The sequence below is a fragment of the Bombyx mandarina genome, chromosome 21 (genome assembly GCF_030267445.1).
Source record: "Bombyx mandarina strain Sakado chromosome 21, ASM3026744v2".
Lineage (NCBI taxonomy): Eukaryota > Metazoa > Arthropoda > Insecta > Lepidoptera > Bombycidae > Bombyx > Bombyx mandarina.
Window position 1 is genome coordinate 9,408,443 of NC_143227.1, and position 17,989 is coordinate 9,426,431.

At 35.2% G+C, this 17,989-nt stretch overlaps 2 protein-coding genes and 1 long non-coding RNA gene across 3 annotated transcripts; all 3 read right to left on the reverse strand.

The window, feature by feature from the left end:
- Window positions 1-385: 385 nt before the first annotated feature.
- On the reverse strand, window positions 386-1,542 carry LOC149500464 (uncharacterized). The gene is made up of 2 exons (XR_016324934.1): window positions 1,426-1,542; window positions 386-567 (listed from the first exon to the last, which is right to left on the reverse strand). It is a non-coding gene; the product is annotated as an uncharacterized LOC149500464 (long non-coding RNA).
- Window positions 1,543-3,830: 2,288 nt separating this feature from the next.
- On the reverse strand, window positions 3,831-14,713 carry ari-1 (E3 ubiquitin-protein ligase ariadne-1). Its single transcript, XM_028171727.2, has 10 exons — window positions 14,349-14,713; window positions 11,683-11,835; window positions 10,361-10,429; window positions 9,358-9,444; window positions 8,986-9,114; window positions 7,818-7,988; window positions 7,037-7,233; window positions 5,949-6,138; window positions 4,829-5,055; window positions 3,831-4,426 (listed from the first exon to the last, which is right to left on the reverse strand). The coding sequence occupies exons 1-10, from the start codon at window positions 14,553-14,555 to the stop codon at window positions 4,345-4,347; spliced, it is 1,512 nt and encodes a 503-aa protein (XP_028027528.1). The 5' UTR covers window positions 14,556-14,713; the 3' UTR covers window positions 3,831-4,344.
- A 1,936-nt stretch (window positions 14,714-16,649) lies between these two features.
- Window positions 16,650-17,596, reverse strand: LOC114241072 (COMM domain-containing protein 10-like). Its single transcript, XM_028171792.2, has 2 exons — window positions 17,418-17,596; window positions 16,650-17,335 (listed from the first exon to the last, which is right to left on the reverse strand). The coding sequence occupies exons 1-2, from the start codon at window positions 17,447-17,449 to the stop codon at window positions 16,786-16,788; spliced, it is 582 nt and encodes a 193-aa protein (XP_028027593.2). The 5' UTR covers window positions 17,450-17,596; the 3' UTR covers window positions 16,650-16,785.
- Window positions 17,597-17,989: the final 393 nt, after the last annotated feature.

Here is a 17,989-nt window from a genome sequence, read left to right on the forward strand (position 1 = left end):
TCCCACCCGCCTGTTAGGTGCGGAAATCTCATGTATGAAAAAAAAAGTATCGTCGTAATAAACAATAAAATTAATGGATATTTATAACATTTCTTTAAGTCCACATTACGATTTAATTTTAAAGAAAACAAATTAAATCAAAGTAAAAAGTTTAATAATGAAAGGAATGCTTTTTTTAAATCGCAAACTTAACTCCACTTAAAAGTTACATAGGTCAAGAGTCTCTAGAGACTAGACAATGACGACCTGTCAATATTCTTTATGCCTAATGCCTTATTTCACGATCGAAATAATAGCCGGATAGATAATCGTCAGCGCTAACTACAGAAATACTAAAATCTGCATTTTTTTGTCTACTAAAAGCACCGAACCCAATTAAACTTCATTTTTATTAACGATTTTATTTCACTAACAAAAAACCTTTCTACATATTTTTTTTTTATTAATTACAAAAATCATATATGTATTGAAGTTCCATAATTTATGAAACTTTACAACATTACTAAATTATCTATCGATAATCGGCAGTCAACTCACTTGTCAATTTTATCACGATCCATTCCCAGCCTGAAAAAAACATTAAATGAATCTTCTTTATGTCAATTAATTGGGATTTACATGAAGTGTTTATTACGTCGTCGCAAGCCCATGTTCATTTGCAAAATTAACAGTTATAAACAATCTTCACACATGGCTTACTCCCATTCGTTTACAATGTATATCTCTCTACAATGTAATGTGTATCTCCAATTTGGTGTGCAACATAGTTTATGATAGTTTACTCATCTCTATCTCTCTCTTACGCTATTTAGTTCAACCACTATATCTATATCTCTTATTTTTCGATTTTTTAGGTTTTTTTTTTCGTAAATGGGTGTATCAATTCACGATCCACCTTGTGTTAAGTTGTTACCGAAGCACATATAAATCAATACCTGAAAATCGACACCCACCTTGAGACATGCGGACTAAGTACCTACAATTTGTTTCAAATTTATAGTAAGTATGACGACTAGCTTCTTATCGATTAGGCCAAGACGATCAATTAGTCGTTATTGACTAATTAGCACAGTAATCATATATCAACTCATAGCACCTCGTATCATATGTGACCACGAAACCTCTTTCAGGTATTCGAAACGTCCTTAATAATAAAATGAATGAATATTATATTAATAAACCGTATAAATAATTTTAATTGTGTCTACGACTTTAAAAATATTCTACTATTATCCACTTAGCTCCCTACAAATATAAATAGAGTTAAAATGCTTACTACACTTGTACTGATATTAATACTCGAAATACCTACTACTCTAAACTTGCACTATATTGCTATTACTTCATACTTTAAAATAACTTTACTCGTTTACATAAACGGTACTCATATAACTTTACTTTATTGTGTATCGATTTTAAACTCACCATAAAACCACATTCCTTATGCTGTACTGGGTCTTGAAGGCGAAGGCGCCAGAGCGTCCCTGTCACAATTAAAAAAAATACTAAACCAGATTATATACTGAGGATACTGTTGCCACAGCGTAAATCAGGAAACAATATTCATTACTGATTCGATACTGAGAATACTACTTGTCGTTTCTATAAATTCTTCTATCGTAAGCCAGCAATGGAACACATGGTTTACGTTCCATTGCTGCCGAAAGCGTACCGCATTTGCTGGAGAACATGGTTCCCGCGTGTCGCCCAATTTCAATTTTTACATTTCGTTGGAAATTAAAATACAGAGCTAGTGTATTCGATTACTTAGACACGTTGCTTACATGTTCTAAATTAATTGACATTGTGTGTATAAGCCTCCCAACTCAGTTTAAGATTTCTGACTTAGTGACACAATTACTAAGGTTTGAAAGGAAGGGATGCAAGGAGGATGTAGGATTGCAAGGTGGTAATAAAAAAAAACATTAAATGATACTATTTTTATTACCGTCTTAGTATTAAGACAAAGTGCCCGTAACACGGACACACATACATGCCCTAGAATACATTCAGGTGTTACGACATACGTCTTTAACCATATAAATATCTATACAGCATCTATATGTACAACAGTATGTGTGTCGGATGGATCCTCTTGGTTATAATCTGATTAGCGAGCCTGTTGTTTTGAGGACCTCATCTATCCTGAACGGAGCCTTCACTATGTGAACACTCAACAAGCATACACTTTCTCGAATTTACGAGACATAAAACCGGATATCCTATATTTCAACTTTTCGAATTCTAATTTCAAATTGTGATTTATGCTAATGCGAACAATTTCAGAATGATATATTATGTTTAAAATTTTGATCTATTAATTATAGTCTAGAAGTCGAAATCCAGTAGAGTCCCGAGAAGGAGACGAAAAATATCACGAATAAAAAAGCGATTTTGCAAGCAAGTTGATCCGACCTTGTGCCTCCTGATTTGTTTGTCTATACTAGTTCACGATCAATGATCAAACTTCGCCTATAATCACAGACACCTCAATTTTTATTATTTTTTTGTATCATAGCTATTTCTAACTATTTCCAAATTGCTTTTACTAATAACAATAAAGCTCGTCAATAGCTACTAAACAAAAAGGAGAATCGTTTTACAGATAGAAATAGTAATTAACCATTCAATTTTTTTTTTATTCATATATTATAGATTAAATTACGGGCAGTGCTACAGACTCATAAGACTCATATATGTAACTGACTTGTCACTTTTATATTAACAGGGTTGTGGAACGCGAATTATTTTACAAAAGATGACGGATTTTTTTAATAAAAATAAAATTTCCGAGAAAGAGTGCGTAAGCCAGATAAAGCTTTATAAAGCTGTATTTATTCTACAAATAGTTAATGTTTAATTTTATTATTATAAATAAAAGATGCTTCTATTTATAGTATGGAGTGTGCTCTTAGCCACCACGGAAACGGAATCTTCACGGAGCTGAAACTTAAGCCGACCACAGAATAAAAACCTCTAATCACAACTAACAATATGAAACAAAAGTTTAAATGTTAAATTTAGAATTCCTCGTCACCCTCGACCTAATATTTTCGCTAATTCATCAGATATGGAAGCTGGGAATTACAGTTAAAAACTAAACAAACACCATGTAATATATTCAATATATAAAAAATCAGGTCATATTAATGTAATTAAAAAAAAAAGCACATTAAAATAACTAGATCACGCGAAACTTAAAGTATCGACGTTTAATAATAATCTATACATTACACTGAAACACTAAAGCATCTGTCGAATTACATTACAAATGTTTCGTCCGTGAATAAACGGCAATCATGTGCAGCGATTAGTGTAGTTACTATCATTAAATTACATTTACATCTAAGTATCTTATTCGAAAATGATATCGAGAAATCCACCGAAATTACTCATAATGACGATGACCGCAAGCGTTTTACTCTAAATAAAATATTCAACTATGAAGTTACAGAATAATTGAATTTTCAACGATAGAACGTAAACTAACGTAATGGATGCAATATTGCCAAAAAATAGTTTTCAATGTCGAATCTGTTTTTATTTCGTGTTTATTTAAAATTTGGTGCAATTTATAGATTAAAAGTTATCATTATGAGATCTTAGACTATTAAAATCATACTGCACACACATCTCGCGTTAGTAGTGTATCGTGACATTTTTATGTACCTAGTTTTACTATTCCTAGTTGAACGCAATCACTGTACCCTTTTGAATTTCGAAGTCAAAAGGATTTTAGTTGGACAAGTGTTATAATGATTTATTATACAAATATTGTATTAATTTTATGATATATATATAAATGTATATATAATTTAATTTTCTAGAAATTGAAATTATGACGTTTTTTACAAAAATTGTCATGGTCGTAGATTGGCAACACGTCCGTGACTGTCGCAGCTTTCATTGAAACGATTAGACGCAAATTGTAGAACTTGTGTTCTTTTTATTAAAAAAAAAATTAAGATTCTTTTAAAATACGTGCATTAGCGAGCAATTACGTCACACGTTATCGAAAATTTAACAAATTTCAATGACACTATTTTGTGTCCGTACAACGCACGCGAGTTTGCGTGAAGACTGATTTACAAAAAGAACTCTCTTCTAGATATAAATCTCTTCATAAACTTCTTCGTAAAACTTTCTTCGACACTAGCAGTGCTAGTCGTGGGAACAAACATTACAAGTTCTGCTTCTCGAAGCGCCAAAATCTTTAAACTATCATCCGATTGATACTCGTTTCTGAATAATTCAAGATGAGAAGCTCTCTTGTGTAAATCAGCCTTAAGTGCAAACGGGTGCAGGATAGCGACCCGCGACACAGTTTATAGAGAGGCAATGTGTTTACTCTGTGTAGTCCCAGCAGTCCTTCTCGTATCCCTCGTGCACGTGCTCTAATAACACTTTTCGCCGACTGTCACAGTATCTGTAACAAGTTTATTGAAACATTTTGTACAATTCGTAATAAATATTGACAGTGTAAGCACATCTTATTTTCACCAAAATCGTTTTATTACATTCACGAATCCCTCATAATTTTCAAAAGTTGAATTAATATAAATTTCGATAAATTTTAAAAACGTACTGTTTAAATATTAATGCCTTAAGGTAAGCTGTGTCGCTATTTGTGCGTTGTGCCTTAACTATCCCCATATCTATAAGCGGCAGTAGTCAATATCAATTAAGTTGACCACCAACTCGTCTAGCATTGTTGGCAGTTTTAAAAAATAATGCACATAAGCCACCCCGGCCACAAATAACTACAACAAGGGCTCGTATAATCCGTACAAATTCAGATCGTCTAATGAATAATAAATTAAACAGTTACCTGTATTTATCTTGAACCTTCTGCTTGATATCGGCAAGGTTCTCGCTAGTTATGTCCCGCTCCAAATACTCAGAGAGCGTTTCGGTCGCCGACTCCAAGTCGCGTTGGTTGTCCTCGAATATGACCGACTGGTTGTTCTTGCGCAAGTAATACGCGAACACGTACGTGTACATCAGCGTTTGTCGGCACTGGCAGAGAATATCTACAGCTTTCTTGAGGAATTGGACCTGTGAAACGAGGGGCGTTTGTAAGTAACTGTATGCGCTAGCTGAATGTGGCGTACACAACTTGAGATTCAGATAGGAAGAAATCACTGATAGTCAAAGAATATGCGTTTATTATATAGTTGGCTAACAAGTAAGTAATTCTATCTATGTATGTTGACGTGGTGAGTACCGCTGTATATGAGTGCTGAACGTGTACTGGCACTTTATACCACGGTTTGAGTAAAGCGACGTAAAAGTGCTGATGTGAATGCGCGCGTGCCCTTTACGATACATGACTCGTACAGTAACTTTAAATATAACAAACTATTTTTAGTAATAGTTTTTCAAATAGTGTCAGTGCAAAGCATTGAAATGTTATTATGTATATGTTAATAGTTGGTCTGTCCCATCAGAATTTATAGTGATGAGACCATAACTATCTAAATCCATTACTGTTGTCTCCTCCATCTGTCCTAGTAATCGGGTCCACATTTTTTTTAAACTTAATCTTGTCACCATTCTTAGCGATTACTCAACCCAATACCTAAAATGCTAGACGGTTCACATGGAGCCAGCGGCCCAGCGGTCAAACTATAAACCCAATATGAGTACAACTCGGAGTACAGACTTCGCGAGATTATGACAAGAATATCAGTATTGTAGGATTGGTAAGAACGGAACGTATGAAAAGAGTATGGAACGGAGCGTTAAGATGTGAGTGAGAGAAAACGGAAAGAAAGGGAGAAGAGAATGACAGACAGAATGACAGAAAATTAGAAGATGGCGAAAACGGTTGAAAAATGAGCAAGACGTAATACAAGTGTTAATTATTAATTATTATTATTATAACAGAAGAATTTGGAACAGTGGAAGTTTTATTTTATGCGCTGCGATCCCTATTCTACAGTATTAACCTCAATCCAGCTCATGTTGTGTTGCTGCATCTCCTCCATCTTCTCTTTTACAGAGGCGTAGAGTTTGGACTCGAAGCGCAGCGACTGCATGTGGTTCATGTACCGGTTGCAGTAGAACAGATAGCGCTGTAGGGCTGCGCGGGATCGCTCCTGTGCGTCCCGGGCTGCTTTCGCTTCGTCCTCGTCGTATCTGTCATTAAGTCACGTGTAATAAGGATAGGAGCTTAAGATTTTTTATTTATTGCTTAGATGGGTGGACGAGCTCACAACCCACCTGGTGTTAAGTGGTTACTGGAACCCATAGACATCCACAACGTAAATGCGCCACCCACCTTGAGATATAAGTTCTAAGGTCTCAAGTATAGTTACAACGGCTGCTCCACCCTTCAAACCGAAACGCATTACTGCTTCACGGCAGAAATAGACAGGGCGGTGGTACCCACCCACACGGACTCACAAGAGGACCTACCACCAGAAAAAAGATCTCGGCAACATCAAAATTTTTGAAGCCTCTGTATAGTAAGTACTACTTGGAAGTAGTATTTGCCTAAAGGTGAAACGCCTGATGTACTCGTTTCTTAACCGTTCTAACGAGACTTTTAATATCAAGTAGAGAATTTCTCAAATAATATCTTATATATAAAATTCTCGTGTCACAATGTTAGTTACCATAATCCTCTGAAACAGTTTTACCAATTTTTATGAAATTTTATATGCATGTTCAGTAGGTCTGAGAATCGGCTACAGTCTATTTTCCCACCCTAAAGTGATAAGGGTTGTCCACCCCTAGCATTATTTTTTTATTTTTTGGACATATTTTTTTTGTTATATTGAGGTATTATGTGGTTGAATGAGGTTTTGTTATTTTTATATTCCCTCATCGTTCACAGCGCTACATGCCTCTTTCACTCGTTTGCCACATCCTTACACACTTACAATAAGTTAGTTTTTTTTTTTCTACACTAGAAATTCCCTAGAAATCTTATATACGGCAAAACAACGTTTGCCGGATCAGCTAGTTTTTTTAATAAAAATAGAGACAATTGTTATGCAGTTAACAGCAAGCTTACTGTATAAAGACATCATACCTGTTACAGCTGTACCAGCTGCTGCCGTGGGGCTCCCAAGGTCCAAGACACACCCAGCAGAAGTCGGCCTTGCAATTCTGATTCTTGCACACCATGTGGTTGCAGCCGCCGTCCTTCTCGATGGTGACGTTGCACTTGGGACACTCCTTCGTGTTAGCCGCTATCCAATTTGAGGTCTCCGAATCGTCGTCGCATTTCTATAAATAAATTCCCTCTGTATTTTATTATATACTTTTTTTTTATAGTTACCTAATATTAACACATTCTTTTGTCTTTATAGTTAATCTAGTTTTAAACATTTTGAAATTGAATGTTTCAAAACCTAAAAAAAATACGTTTAAATAACAAAAAAATATCGATTTTTTTCAAAATCCTGGTGATCTGTCTTTAAGCTAAAATAATAAAACTACTTTATTGTTATCGGTTCTTGACATGTGTGCAAATTTTCAAGTTAATCACTCGTTTTGAAGTTGGCAAAAATTACGTAGAAAAGTTCCGTTGACACATACAATAGATAGATAAACGCAGGCGAAGCCAATAAATTTATCTTTATATTTTTTATTTTTTTTTACCTTTTAGTAGGCAGACGAGCATACATACACCTGATGATGGTGATGGTAACCGTCGCCCATGGACTTCAGCAATGCCAAACCAGGTCGCTGCCCACCGCTTAATACTCTCCACAAGTCTCAAACAATTCCTCAGAGCACTCCCCACGGAACATATTTTACAAAATACAGAGGAAATCAAAGTCCCTCCGTAGATTTTCAGGATCACTGACCTTAATCCACTTCCTCAGTAAACAGCACCGGACCGGATCGTGCCAGTTCTCTCCGCAGGCGAAGCAGAACGTGTGTCCGCAGCGGCACGTCACCGGCGCCGCCTCCACGTACGCTACCTTGATCGCGTTGCTGCAGTCCGGGGACGGGCACCAGCGCAGCAGCCGGTTGCACTGTCGACGCGGACACCACGTTACAAAATAATACTCTTTATTGCTCATACTCTTCAGTACAAAAACAAAAACATCTATCTTTAATAATATGGCATCAAAACGATGCGGAGGGGTACCCTAACCGGGAAAAAACGGCCGTAACGTAAGATTTTTATTAGTAATGCACACAGTGTACGACTTAACTTTGTAATAACGTACAAAAAATAACATTTTTTTATCATTCATTGACCACGATCTCAGAGCGTTCGTTTGCGCAATACACTAACTCTTATGTAAACAACCGTGAATGAAGTGTACCACAATAAGTTCGCACGTTACCGAATGACCGTGGGTTGTTGCGAAACCTCCAGTTTTATTTTCTTTATACCTCGAATAGAACTTTAAATTAATATTTTTATAATAAGGAACTTCGTTCCTATCCGGTGTCCCACGACACCACACATTTTTTTTTATTGCTTAGACGGGTGGACGACCGAAACGCATTACTGCTTCACGGCAGAAATAGGCGGGGCGGTGGTATCTACCCGTGCGGACTCACAAGGAGTCCTACCACCAGTAAAACGATAATTTATATAATTTTAAAGATATTATCTCGTAAATTTCTATTGTCCATTATAATTTGTAATACTATTTTACTGTTGATATTTCCTCATCAACATTACAAGTTATGTACAAAGATGTTAAAGATAAATTGATAAAGAATGTTATTAATTTAACATCTTTGAAAGAAAAATTAATAAGATAAAGAAGTGAGATTGCTTTAAAGGAAACTGAACATGAATACTGTTTTATGCAATGTTTGTTTACGCCATTTGGAGAACGTCTCACTTTATTTCGCGAGAAGATACAGCACAAACCTTTCGATTTTCAACAGAGACATCATGAGCAATGCAACATAATTCATAAAAAAGAAATGGTACGTTTACAGATACAACCTCTCCATTTCCGAACGTTTTCAATACACTCTATATTTGATGGTATAAATTAAAATCATCACCTCCACAAAACTATTTGTTATAATGTGTTGATATTTAAGTTTAACACGAGAGTCTCGTACTAGCCGCATCACGGTCGCATCGTCAACAAGTATGTCGCAGGCGTGAGCGGCACAAGCTATTGTTTGACCCTGTAACAAAATCGTAAAACTGTAAATTCATACAAGAAAATCCTTCTTGAATCCAGTAGACAAAACAATTCGATACTGAAATACAAAAAAAATAATTAAAAATACAAAGGATAACAAATACGATAAACAAATGCGTAGGTACTGTTTTCGCTTATCAGGATATTAGGTCAATAAACTACAAAGCGGTAGTAACGCAGTTGACACAATCACAAGTCACTGAGAAGCATATCCATGATTACTCACTAAGCCTTCTTCCATTATTTTCGTAGTTAAATATTCACACCAGCATTGCGTGCAAAATCTGTGACCACATTCCAACCCAGTCATAATCTGAAAACGTAAAATAATTAATATAAATATACTTAAATAATGTCGTATGTTCATCAAATGGAAATTGGAAAATGAACAATAACTATAGGGCTTTTAAGCGCCTTCAAAATGTATGATCTAATCTTCGATAATTTAATAAATTGATAAATACACGTGTGTGTGGCTTAAAAATGACCCCGTTTGAAACGAGGCCATCATCACTTATTTACCGTACCACGCGTGAGAAGTGTTACATTGCCGAGATGTTACTAAAAGGTGCAAAAAAAATGAGGTTATGAATTTTCAGCAAGCATTAATTTACACGGTGTTAAGCCTTTCCAATAGTTTCGTGACTGACTTTGCTAGTGATATCACCAGCATCAGTGAGCAACAGTAACCACCAAGATTAGGGGCGTGGCCTAGAATAGCAACACTCTAACTCCTCCTCTCCACACCCAGTGGTGTCGACTAAAACTTTCCACGAAGAATGAGTAGCGGTGTTTCTAGTTTCATAGCAGTCAGTATACTATGATCGCTCATTGTCACTGCCATTTATTGGAGGTAGGATGGATTGTGAGCCCACACTTATAGGATACCATTCTATGTTTCTACTATGAAGCATATGGCATCTGACTTTTCAGCTTGAAGGATTGGATAATTAAGATTTCGACATCTCTAAAGGTGGCTGGTGGAATTCACATTGTGATGTGTATTATTTAACACCAGATGGGCCACTGAGCTTGTTTACATTGTTCATGTTATGATTCTATTTCTGCCATTAATCAACAATGCATTCTGATTTGATTAACAATGTAGCCTTTATACAAAGTTAAACTTCAACCACATTTCTCCAGATTAGGACATAGCCGTGAATTCATCAACAGATCAATGATAATGAAAAACAATTTCAGCCCCTAAAAATATTTGTCAAACTTACAGAGGTTGGTAAAACTGAGAAACATATTTCACATTCTTCCATACCAGACGTTGATATCCTCCTGGGAAGCTGAAAATAAAAAAACTAGTAAGGAAATATCTAAATAAAAAGTGTAAACTGTACAGCAAAATTTAAAAAACCTTGCATTGTCGTCGTGGCCTAACGGATAAGACGTCCGGTGCATTCGTGTTGAAGCGATGCACCGGTGTTCGAATCCCGCAGGCGGGTACCAATTTTTCTAATGAAATACGTACTCAACAAATGTTCACGACTGACTTCCACGGTGAAGGAATAACATCGTGTAATAAAAATGAAACCCGCAAAATTATAATTTGCGTAATTACTGGTGGTAGGACCTCTTGTGAGTCCGCGCGGGTAGGTACCACCACCCTGCCTATTTCTGCCGTGAAGCAGTAATGCGTTTCGGTTTGAAGGGTGGGGCAGCCGTTGTAACTATACTTGAGACCTTAGAACTTGTATCTCAAGGTGGGTGGCGCATTTACGTTGTGGATGTCTATGGGCTCCAGTAACCACTTAACACCAGATGGGCTGTGAGCTCGTCCACCCATCTAAGCAATAAAAAAAAAAAAAAAAAAAAAATTATTACATTGATGAGCTATACGTTTGAATGAACACTGTATTCTGCAGAGCAAAGAGAAATAATAATGGACACATAAAGCTTATAGTGGGTAAGTCGCACAGTTACCAGTAAATAAAAAAAGTCTACAGTTAAGATTGACGTTAACAGCCAGTTATCTCGTAAGAGGATCGGGCCCAGTCCAAAACAAAAAGAAGGATTGGCATTTACAAAAAAATTCCATCCAAGTATTACATTTAAACAGTACTGTACATAATAACAACAGTGATTATTTCATAATTTGTCTTTGTAGTTACAGAAATAAATAAAACATGGAATAATGATGATATAAGAAATTAATTATAAACTACTTTTATGGTTTAACTTGAAACTTTTATTGTCATTATAATATTTCCAAATGACTCCCAACACAATATTCAAATTTGAATAAATAACAGTTTAGTGGTTAGTTATCACAAAAACTGTAAACTATTTAAAATGTCAGAAATAATGTAATGACTCTAAAATTGCAAGATTACATCACAAAAGTAAATTTAATTATGTCTATAATTCACATAATAATATATTGATAGATATAGTATAAGAAATTAAGATTTCAGTGTATGTAATCTTAATTTCACATTACATACATTACATTAGCATATACACATATGGTAATGTAATGAAATGTTTTTAATCATGTAATATAATTACTTTTTTTAGGATAGTCTGCAATACAATTTACCTTTGGCCTTTGTATGACAGGTTTCCTGAATGGATTGATAACTCTAGCTTCAGAGAACAACTGATCCTGGTCTCCATCATAAAAACGTTCCATAAGCTTCTCTTTGTCCCATTTGAAATGATTCAGTAAGATCCTTGTTGTTGTTGCTGGAATCTGTTTTGACAGGATTTTTTATGCTTTTAACACACCATAAATCCAAATTTTTAATACTTAATCAGGGGATCTTCAAGGACAGGTACAGTCAAACCTGGATAAGAGAGAGTTCAAGGGAGCACAATCTCATTCTTGCTTATAGAGGTTTCTCACTAACCCGAGTTTCTCGCTAATGCTCCCTCTGAATTTCATTTCGCGATTTTCCGGATTCAAACGCATACACTATTTTAAGTTTATCACTTAATGACAGTACTTTAATTTTCCATTTTGATATTATGCAGAACAGAATTTTCCTTCGCAATTGATTAATGATCAAGTGAGTAAGTCCGACAAACAGGACGGGACACAGGCACACGTGTCCATTCGAAAAGAATGCGATAAAATAACAAAGTTATTTAGTTCCACGAAATAGAATAGATTCAATATTGACGAGAAAATAATTCAAAAACAATGGAAGGAAGTTACACAAAAGTTAAGAATGAGTCATAAAATAGCAATGTTAAATTTGTAATTTGTTTTTTCAGTTGTTCCTCCTAAATAGTATAAATAAAAAAAGGTCGACTGTCGCTTGTACAGGTATAGATAAGTAGCAGTCTCACTTACGGAGGTCCATGAGGGAAGAATCAGAGGTTTTGGGAGCTTAAAATGACGGGTCCTGGCTATTACTCTCATTTATAGAGTTTTCTCACTTATCCAGTTCTCACTTACCCAGGTTTGACTGTATATACTATCTGAGTAAAATAGTTGTGACTTCATAGCTACATATGTCCCTAACATTGTAAAGAAAACTTTCTTTTTTTACATATATACCACAAAAACTAAACTATTAAACACAAACAAATTATTTACATCCACTAGTTTTTTTGTAAGTCCTATGAGTAGACGAGCTTCTAAAAACTGAAGATAAGAGATCCCTTACCTTAGTTAGTTTAGTCTCTACAGTTAGTTTACAGTGTTACAAATTTCTTCAATGATGACTTTCACTTTTGTTAGTCAATTAAGAGCAAATTTTAAAGATTTTTAAATGAAATATTGCAGTTTCATATCAATGTCTTTTATTCAGTTCTTAGTTAAAAATGTGTTATTTATTGGCTATTGTTAACTCTAAGTTGATATTCCAACATTAGTATAGTTTTAGTGCAAAATGTTAAATTTTACACAAATTAACATTTTTCTTAGTGTCATATAAACATAATCAGTATGTTACTGAGAGCCTTGTCATTTTTAAATTTCAATTTTGTTGTCAGAAATGCAATTTATATTTAATAGAGATTGATTGTTAATAGTTCAAAAAATACTTTTTACTATTTTAAATTTAAATAAAACTAACTCTCGCTTTAGGTTAAAAAAATCATTGAACTATGTAATCCATTAATATAAAAAATGACAGATTAAATTATCTTAAAGATCCGTTAAGGAGCTAAGGTGGTCCAATGGAAGATTAGTCTAACAAGTACTCCATCTCAACCTGAGAACTACAAGTAGTAAAGATAGAGCAATCAATGTTACACACACTCATGACATGATTGTGTTATGTGTGCTAAGCCTGCTTGGAGATAGGTCAAATAGCCACTTATGTGCTTCTCAAATGGGAGAGGCTATGCTTCAAACCCTGGCCCCACAGCTAGCTTCCTGGAGAACCTAGTCTGGTGCTTGTAGGATCACTCTCACTCTATTGAATAATAATGACATGAGATTGCAGGGAACCACACGTTTATTGCTTTTGGGGTAATGTTTTTTCATAATCGTTAGTAAGTTGTTTCCAAAGCTGAAATTGTAATGATATACTACTTCAGCACAAACACAAAACCATACCCATAATTGCTACAGTTCATTTAATGAATATTTAGTTAAACAGATTTTTTCCTTAATGCAAAAAAGCATAAGTACTTGTTAACATATTAATATCTCCAAATCAATATTAATCAACAATAAGCACTTTTCTAGGCCTTAATATTATCATAGTACGTAATAATGCCATTGTCAATGAAAACTATTAATTATATATGCAAATGAAATTGTTATTAGAATCTTACTGTAGCTTTTTATTATAAAAAAGAATGTATAACATTCTTTCTTATTCTGTTCTGCATACATATTTGATGAATTAAAATTTGTTATATGAAATCTACTTGTATTGGCTTAATATTTATTTAAGCGCCACTCTTTTTGTTCTATTACATTAGTCAGCATTACAAAGTTATTAGTCATCAATTTACAGTTTTAAATGTTCTAAAAAATACCAATGACTTTTTTACCTTTCATGAAATGCTTTATGGCTCATAAGATTATATTAGGCCAAATAATGATTTCCTGTGATGATTTAATTCTTAGAAACTGTGTTTGCTAATAATAAAATCAAACCATAAACAATACCTACAGTCAAAAATATCATGTCAGATCAATTGCGACTAAATTAGTCCACAACACAAAAGGTTCTATCAAAGTGTACCATTGTACGAGTAACCTCATTCAATTAGTCCATTGTTTACGCTCACAACTAACATACTGACCTCGACGACAGTGTTCACTTCTTTAATGCAGTCAACCATATGTTGGACAATCTCCTCCGTAGACAAAACCTCGTAAGGATACTCCTCAAGCTCAGTTTGTCTTTCCCTTGTACTATGAGTTTCAACGTCCATTGCAAAGTCGACATCGTCTCCACTAGACTCATTACCCGAGTCCACATCGTCTTTCGTGTCATCTTCCGAATCCATCGTTGCAAACTTTAACTAAATTTGTATGATTTATAGTGAATGCACAACCAGAAATCTTATTGTGATGAAATAAATACACCTTAGATTTAGGAAAGGTCAACAATGAAGAAAATAGTTCACCCGCGGGCTGCCAAAACCTCTGACGTAAGGACAGTGTTGTAACATCTAAAAATTTAAATCACAGATAAATAATGTTCTTCTTTTTTTTACTATGGCAATTAGCTTCTTGCATGACTGTTGTTGGCAGAGTCGAGTTAATAAAAATCCTGATTTATTAAATTCATACATACATACTTATTGTATCTTAGGAAAAATCATATTATGGAACGAAATGAGATGAAGTTAATTTACTTATGATTGTAATCAATTGGGTTGAAATGAATTGAGATGAGATGGAATAAAATAAACGCACAGTAAAATGGTTGTTCTCTGAGACTTCAGTGGACTTTTTAGACGAGTCTGTGAAGCCATTCCCAGCGACTTTGTTTCATTTTCTCACATTATGTACTTTTACAGATGTTCAACAGTTAATAAGCCACCATTAATACGCATTGATGACGACAAATGATGACAAAGTTAAAGTGGAACCTTACAACTCAACCCATTATACGAGACTACTTGTCGAACCGTTCGTTCCGATATCGAGTCGAAGGAACGTGCTCTCGCCCTCGTCACGTACCTCAGTTTGTAGGTATACCCCGGTCTCCGGAGACCTATCTGGCGCTCTTCGCCGATGACACGGCTATCTACTACTCGTGTAGGAAGAAGTCGTTATTGCATCGGCGACTCCAGACCGCAGCTACCACCATGGGACAGTGGTCCCGGAAGTGCCGCATCGACATCAACCCCACGAAAAGCACAGCGGTGCTCTTCAAAAGGGGTCGCCCTCCGAATACCACTTCGAGCAGCCCACTCCCTAATAGGCGCCTTAACACCTCCGCCGTTAGTCCCATCACCCTTTTTGGCTAGTCCATACCGTGGGCCTCGAAGGTCAAATATCTAGGCGTTACCCTCGACAGAGGGATAACATTCCGTCCCCATATTCACACGGTACACGACCGTGCCGACTTCATATTAGGACATCTCTACCCTATGCTTTGCAAGCGAAACAAATTGTCCTTCCGTAATAAGGTGACACTCTACAAAACTTGCATACGCCCCGTCATGACGTATGCAAGCGTAATGTTCGCTCACGCGGCCCGCACTAACTTGAAACCCCTTCAGGTTATTCAATCCCGATACAGGATAGCCGTCGGAGCACCATGGTTCCTGAGGAACACTGAGGAACGTGGATATCCATGATGACCTGGAACTTGACTTAGTAAGTAACTACAGCCGGCATCATTGCGCCACTTTAAGAAGGCGGCACATGAGAAACCTCTTGTCGTAGCCGCTGGAACCTGTAGATCGAATGGTAAACAGTCGACGTCGCCCAAAACACGTCATTACGGATCCTCCCGATCCTTTAACGGTGCTTTTAGGCACCACAAGCACCGGTCACCGTCCTCGTAGAACCCGTCGCTTGCGACGAAGGGTTCGACGAGTAAATTAACCCTCAGACACAGCCCACTGAGTTTCTCGCTGGATCTTCTCAGTGGGTCGTGTTTCCGATCCAGTGGTAGATTCTGCGAAACACTGCTCTGCTAGGGCCAGTGTTAGCAACAATCTGGTTTGAGCCCCGTGACCTCACCAACACTTTAGGGTGAAGCTAATATACTCTCAAGGCTTTCAGCATAGGTAAAAAAAAAAACAGCTCATGTCTCAAGGTGGGTGGTGGCATTTACTGTCTATGGGCTATGATAACCATTTAAACACCAGCTGGGCAGTGAGCTCGTCCACCCATCTAAGCAATAAAAGTAAAAAATTAAATTGGCCAAGAAGCATAAGATAGTTTTATTGAAATTTTTAATGAATCTATTGTTTAATTGTATATATTTTAATGAGATATTCACAATTCCAGTATTTGAAATTGTGCATGAAAAATATTGTACTGTCTAGGACAAAGTAGTTTGTTAAATAGTTTTGTTGATTTGTTCCTTATCCACAATCAAAATAAATTGACAATATTTATAGTGATAATTATATAGATATAGGTGAATAATAATCTTAGCTCATAAGACATTTTATTAGGACATTAAAATAGATGCTAGTTTTTCAATAAAAAAAATATACATTTTATATTTTTATATAATTTTGACCAATCCAATATATAGCTAGATCAAGATTTTTTTTATAAATTATCCAATTCATTTTGCATCTGTTCAAAATTAATAAACATGGAATATAACTCTGAATGTGTCAATTCTATTTCAGTATGGCCTTTATGATTGGTTAGTGACAAATATGCTTTAGGGATTTTTGTTTTTTTGCAATAATCAGAACTCAGCTCTGCATTTAATTTCCATGTGAAATTTAAGTCATCCTGTGACTTACTAGAAGTTTCTTTACTGAATTGATCAATGATTGGCCTGGTTTCGGAAGACCATACTTTAACAATAACATCTGCTTTTTCATCACACAATCCAAGACTTTTTAAATCAGTTCTTAATGTTAATGGTACAAAAATGAATTTCAACATTTTTTTTAATAAATATTTCAACGTTTTAATACTCATTACTAAGCTTTCTTCGTCGACTTTAAACAATTTTGTGAGCTTTTCTTGTTCTTCTTGTGAAAATACTTCATTATTATTCATTTTTAGTTTAACTAGGATGCGATTTAAAAATTGCTCAAAACGTGACAACTCGAGTAGATTGATGACATGAATTCCTTTACTTAACCTGAAAAAAGGGTTCTTATTCAAAATAGGAAAACAACAAGTAATTATTCAACAATAACAATACACAAGTCTATGAACAATACCCCGGAGTGATTCTTATCCAGTTCGCAGACATCTTTCCTTCCAAATGTACTGTATCCAAGCGATCTTGAGTATCTATGTAATTTCATAGAATACTTAAAATAATTTAATTTAAATCAGAATAGTTTATTTTTCTCATTACCTACATATAATAACATAGATTATACACTTATTATATTTGAGATATAATAAAGTTGCTTTTGCTTTCGGAAAAAAAATCGCATAGCGCCACACCTGACACCTGTTAAATTACATTTTTTTAAGGGATTGTATGATCTGGTAACTGAGACTTTTAAGTCATGTTTTATTTTTATATTCTTAATTTTATGAAATATGATAATATGGAGTGAAATGAAATGAAAATGATTAATTTGGGACATTGGTCAACTGGGATGAAATCAAATGAAATGAGATGATATGGGATGAAATATAATATCAGAAAAATGGTGGTCGTTTACTGAAATTTTTTAGTGGACTTTTTGGAGGAAGTTTTATTAACCGTTCAATATCTGTGAAAGTGCACAAATGTAGGAAAATGAAACTAAGCCACTCCACGTAGGTTCTCGGGATCCTC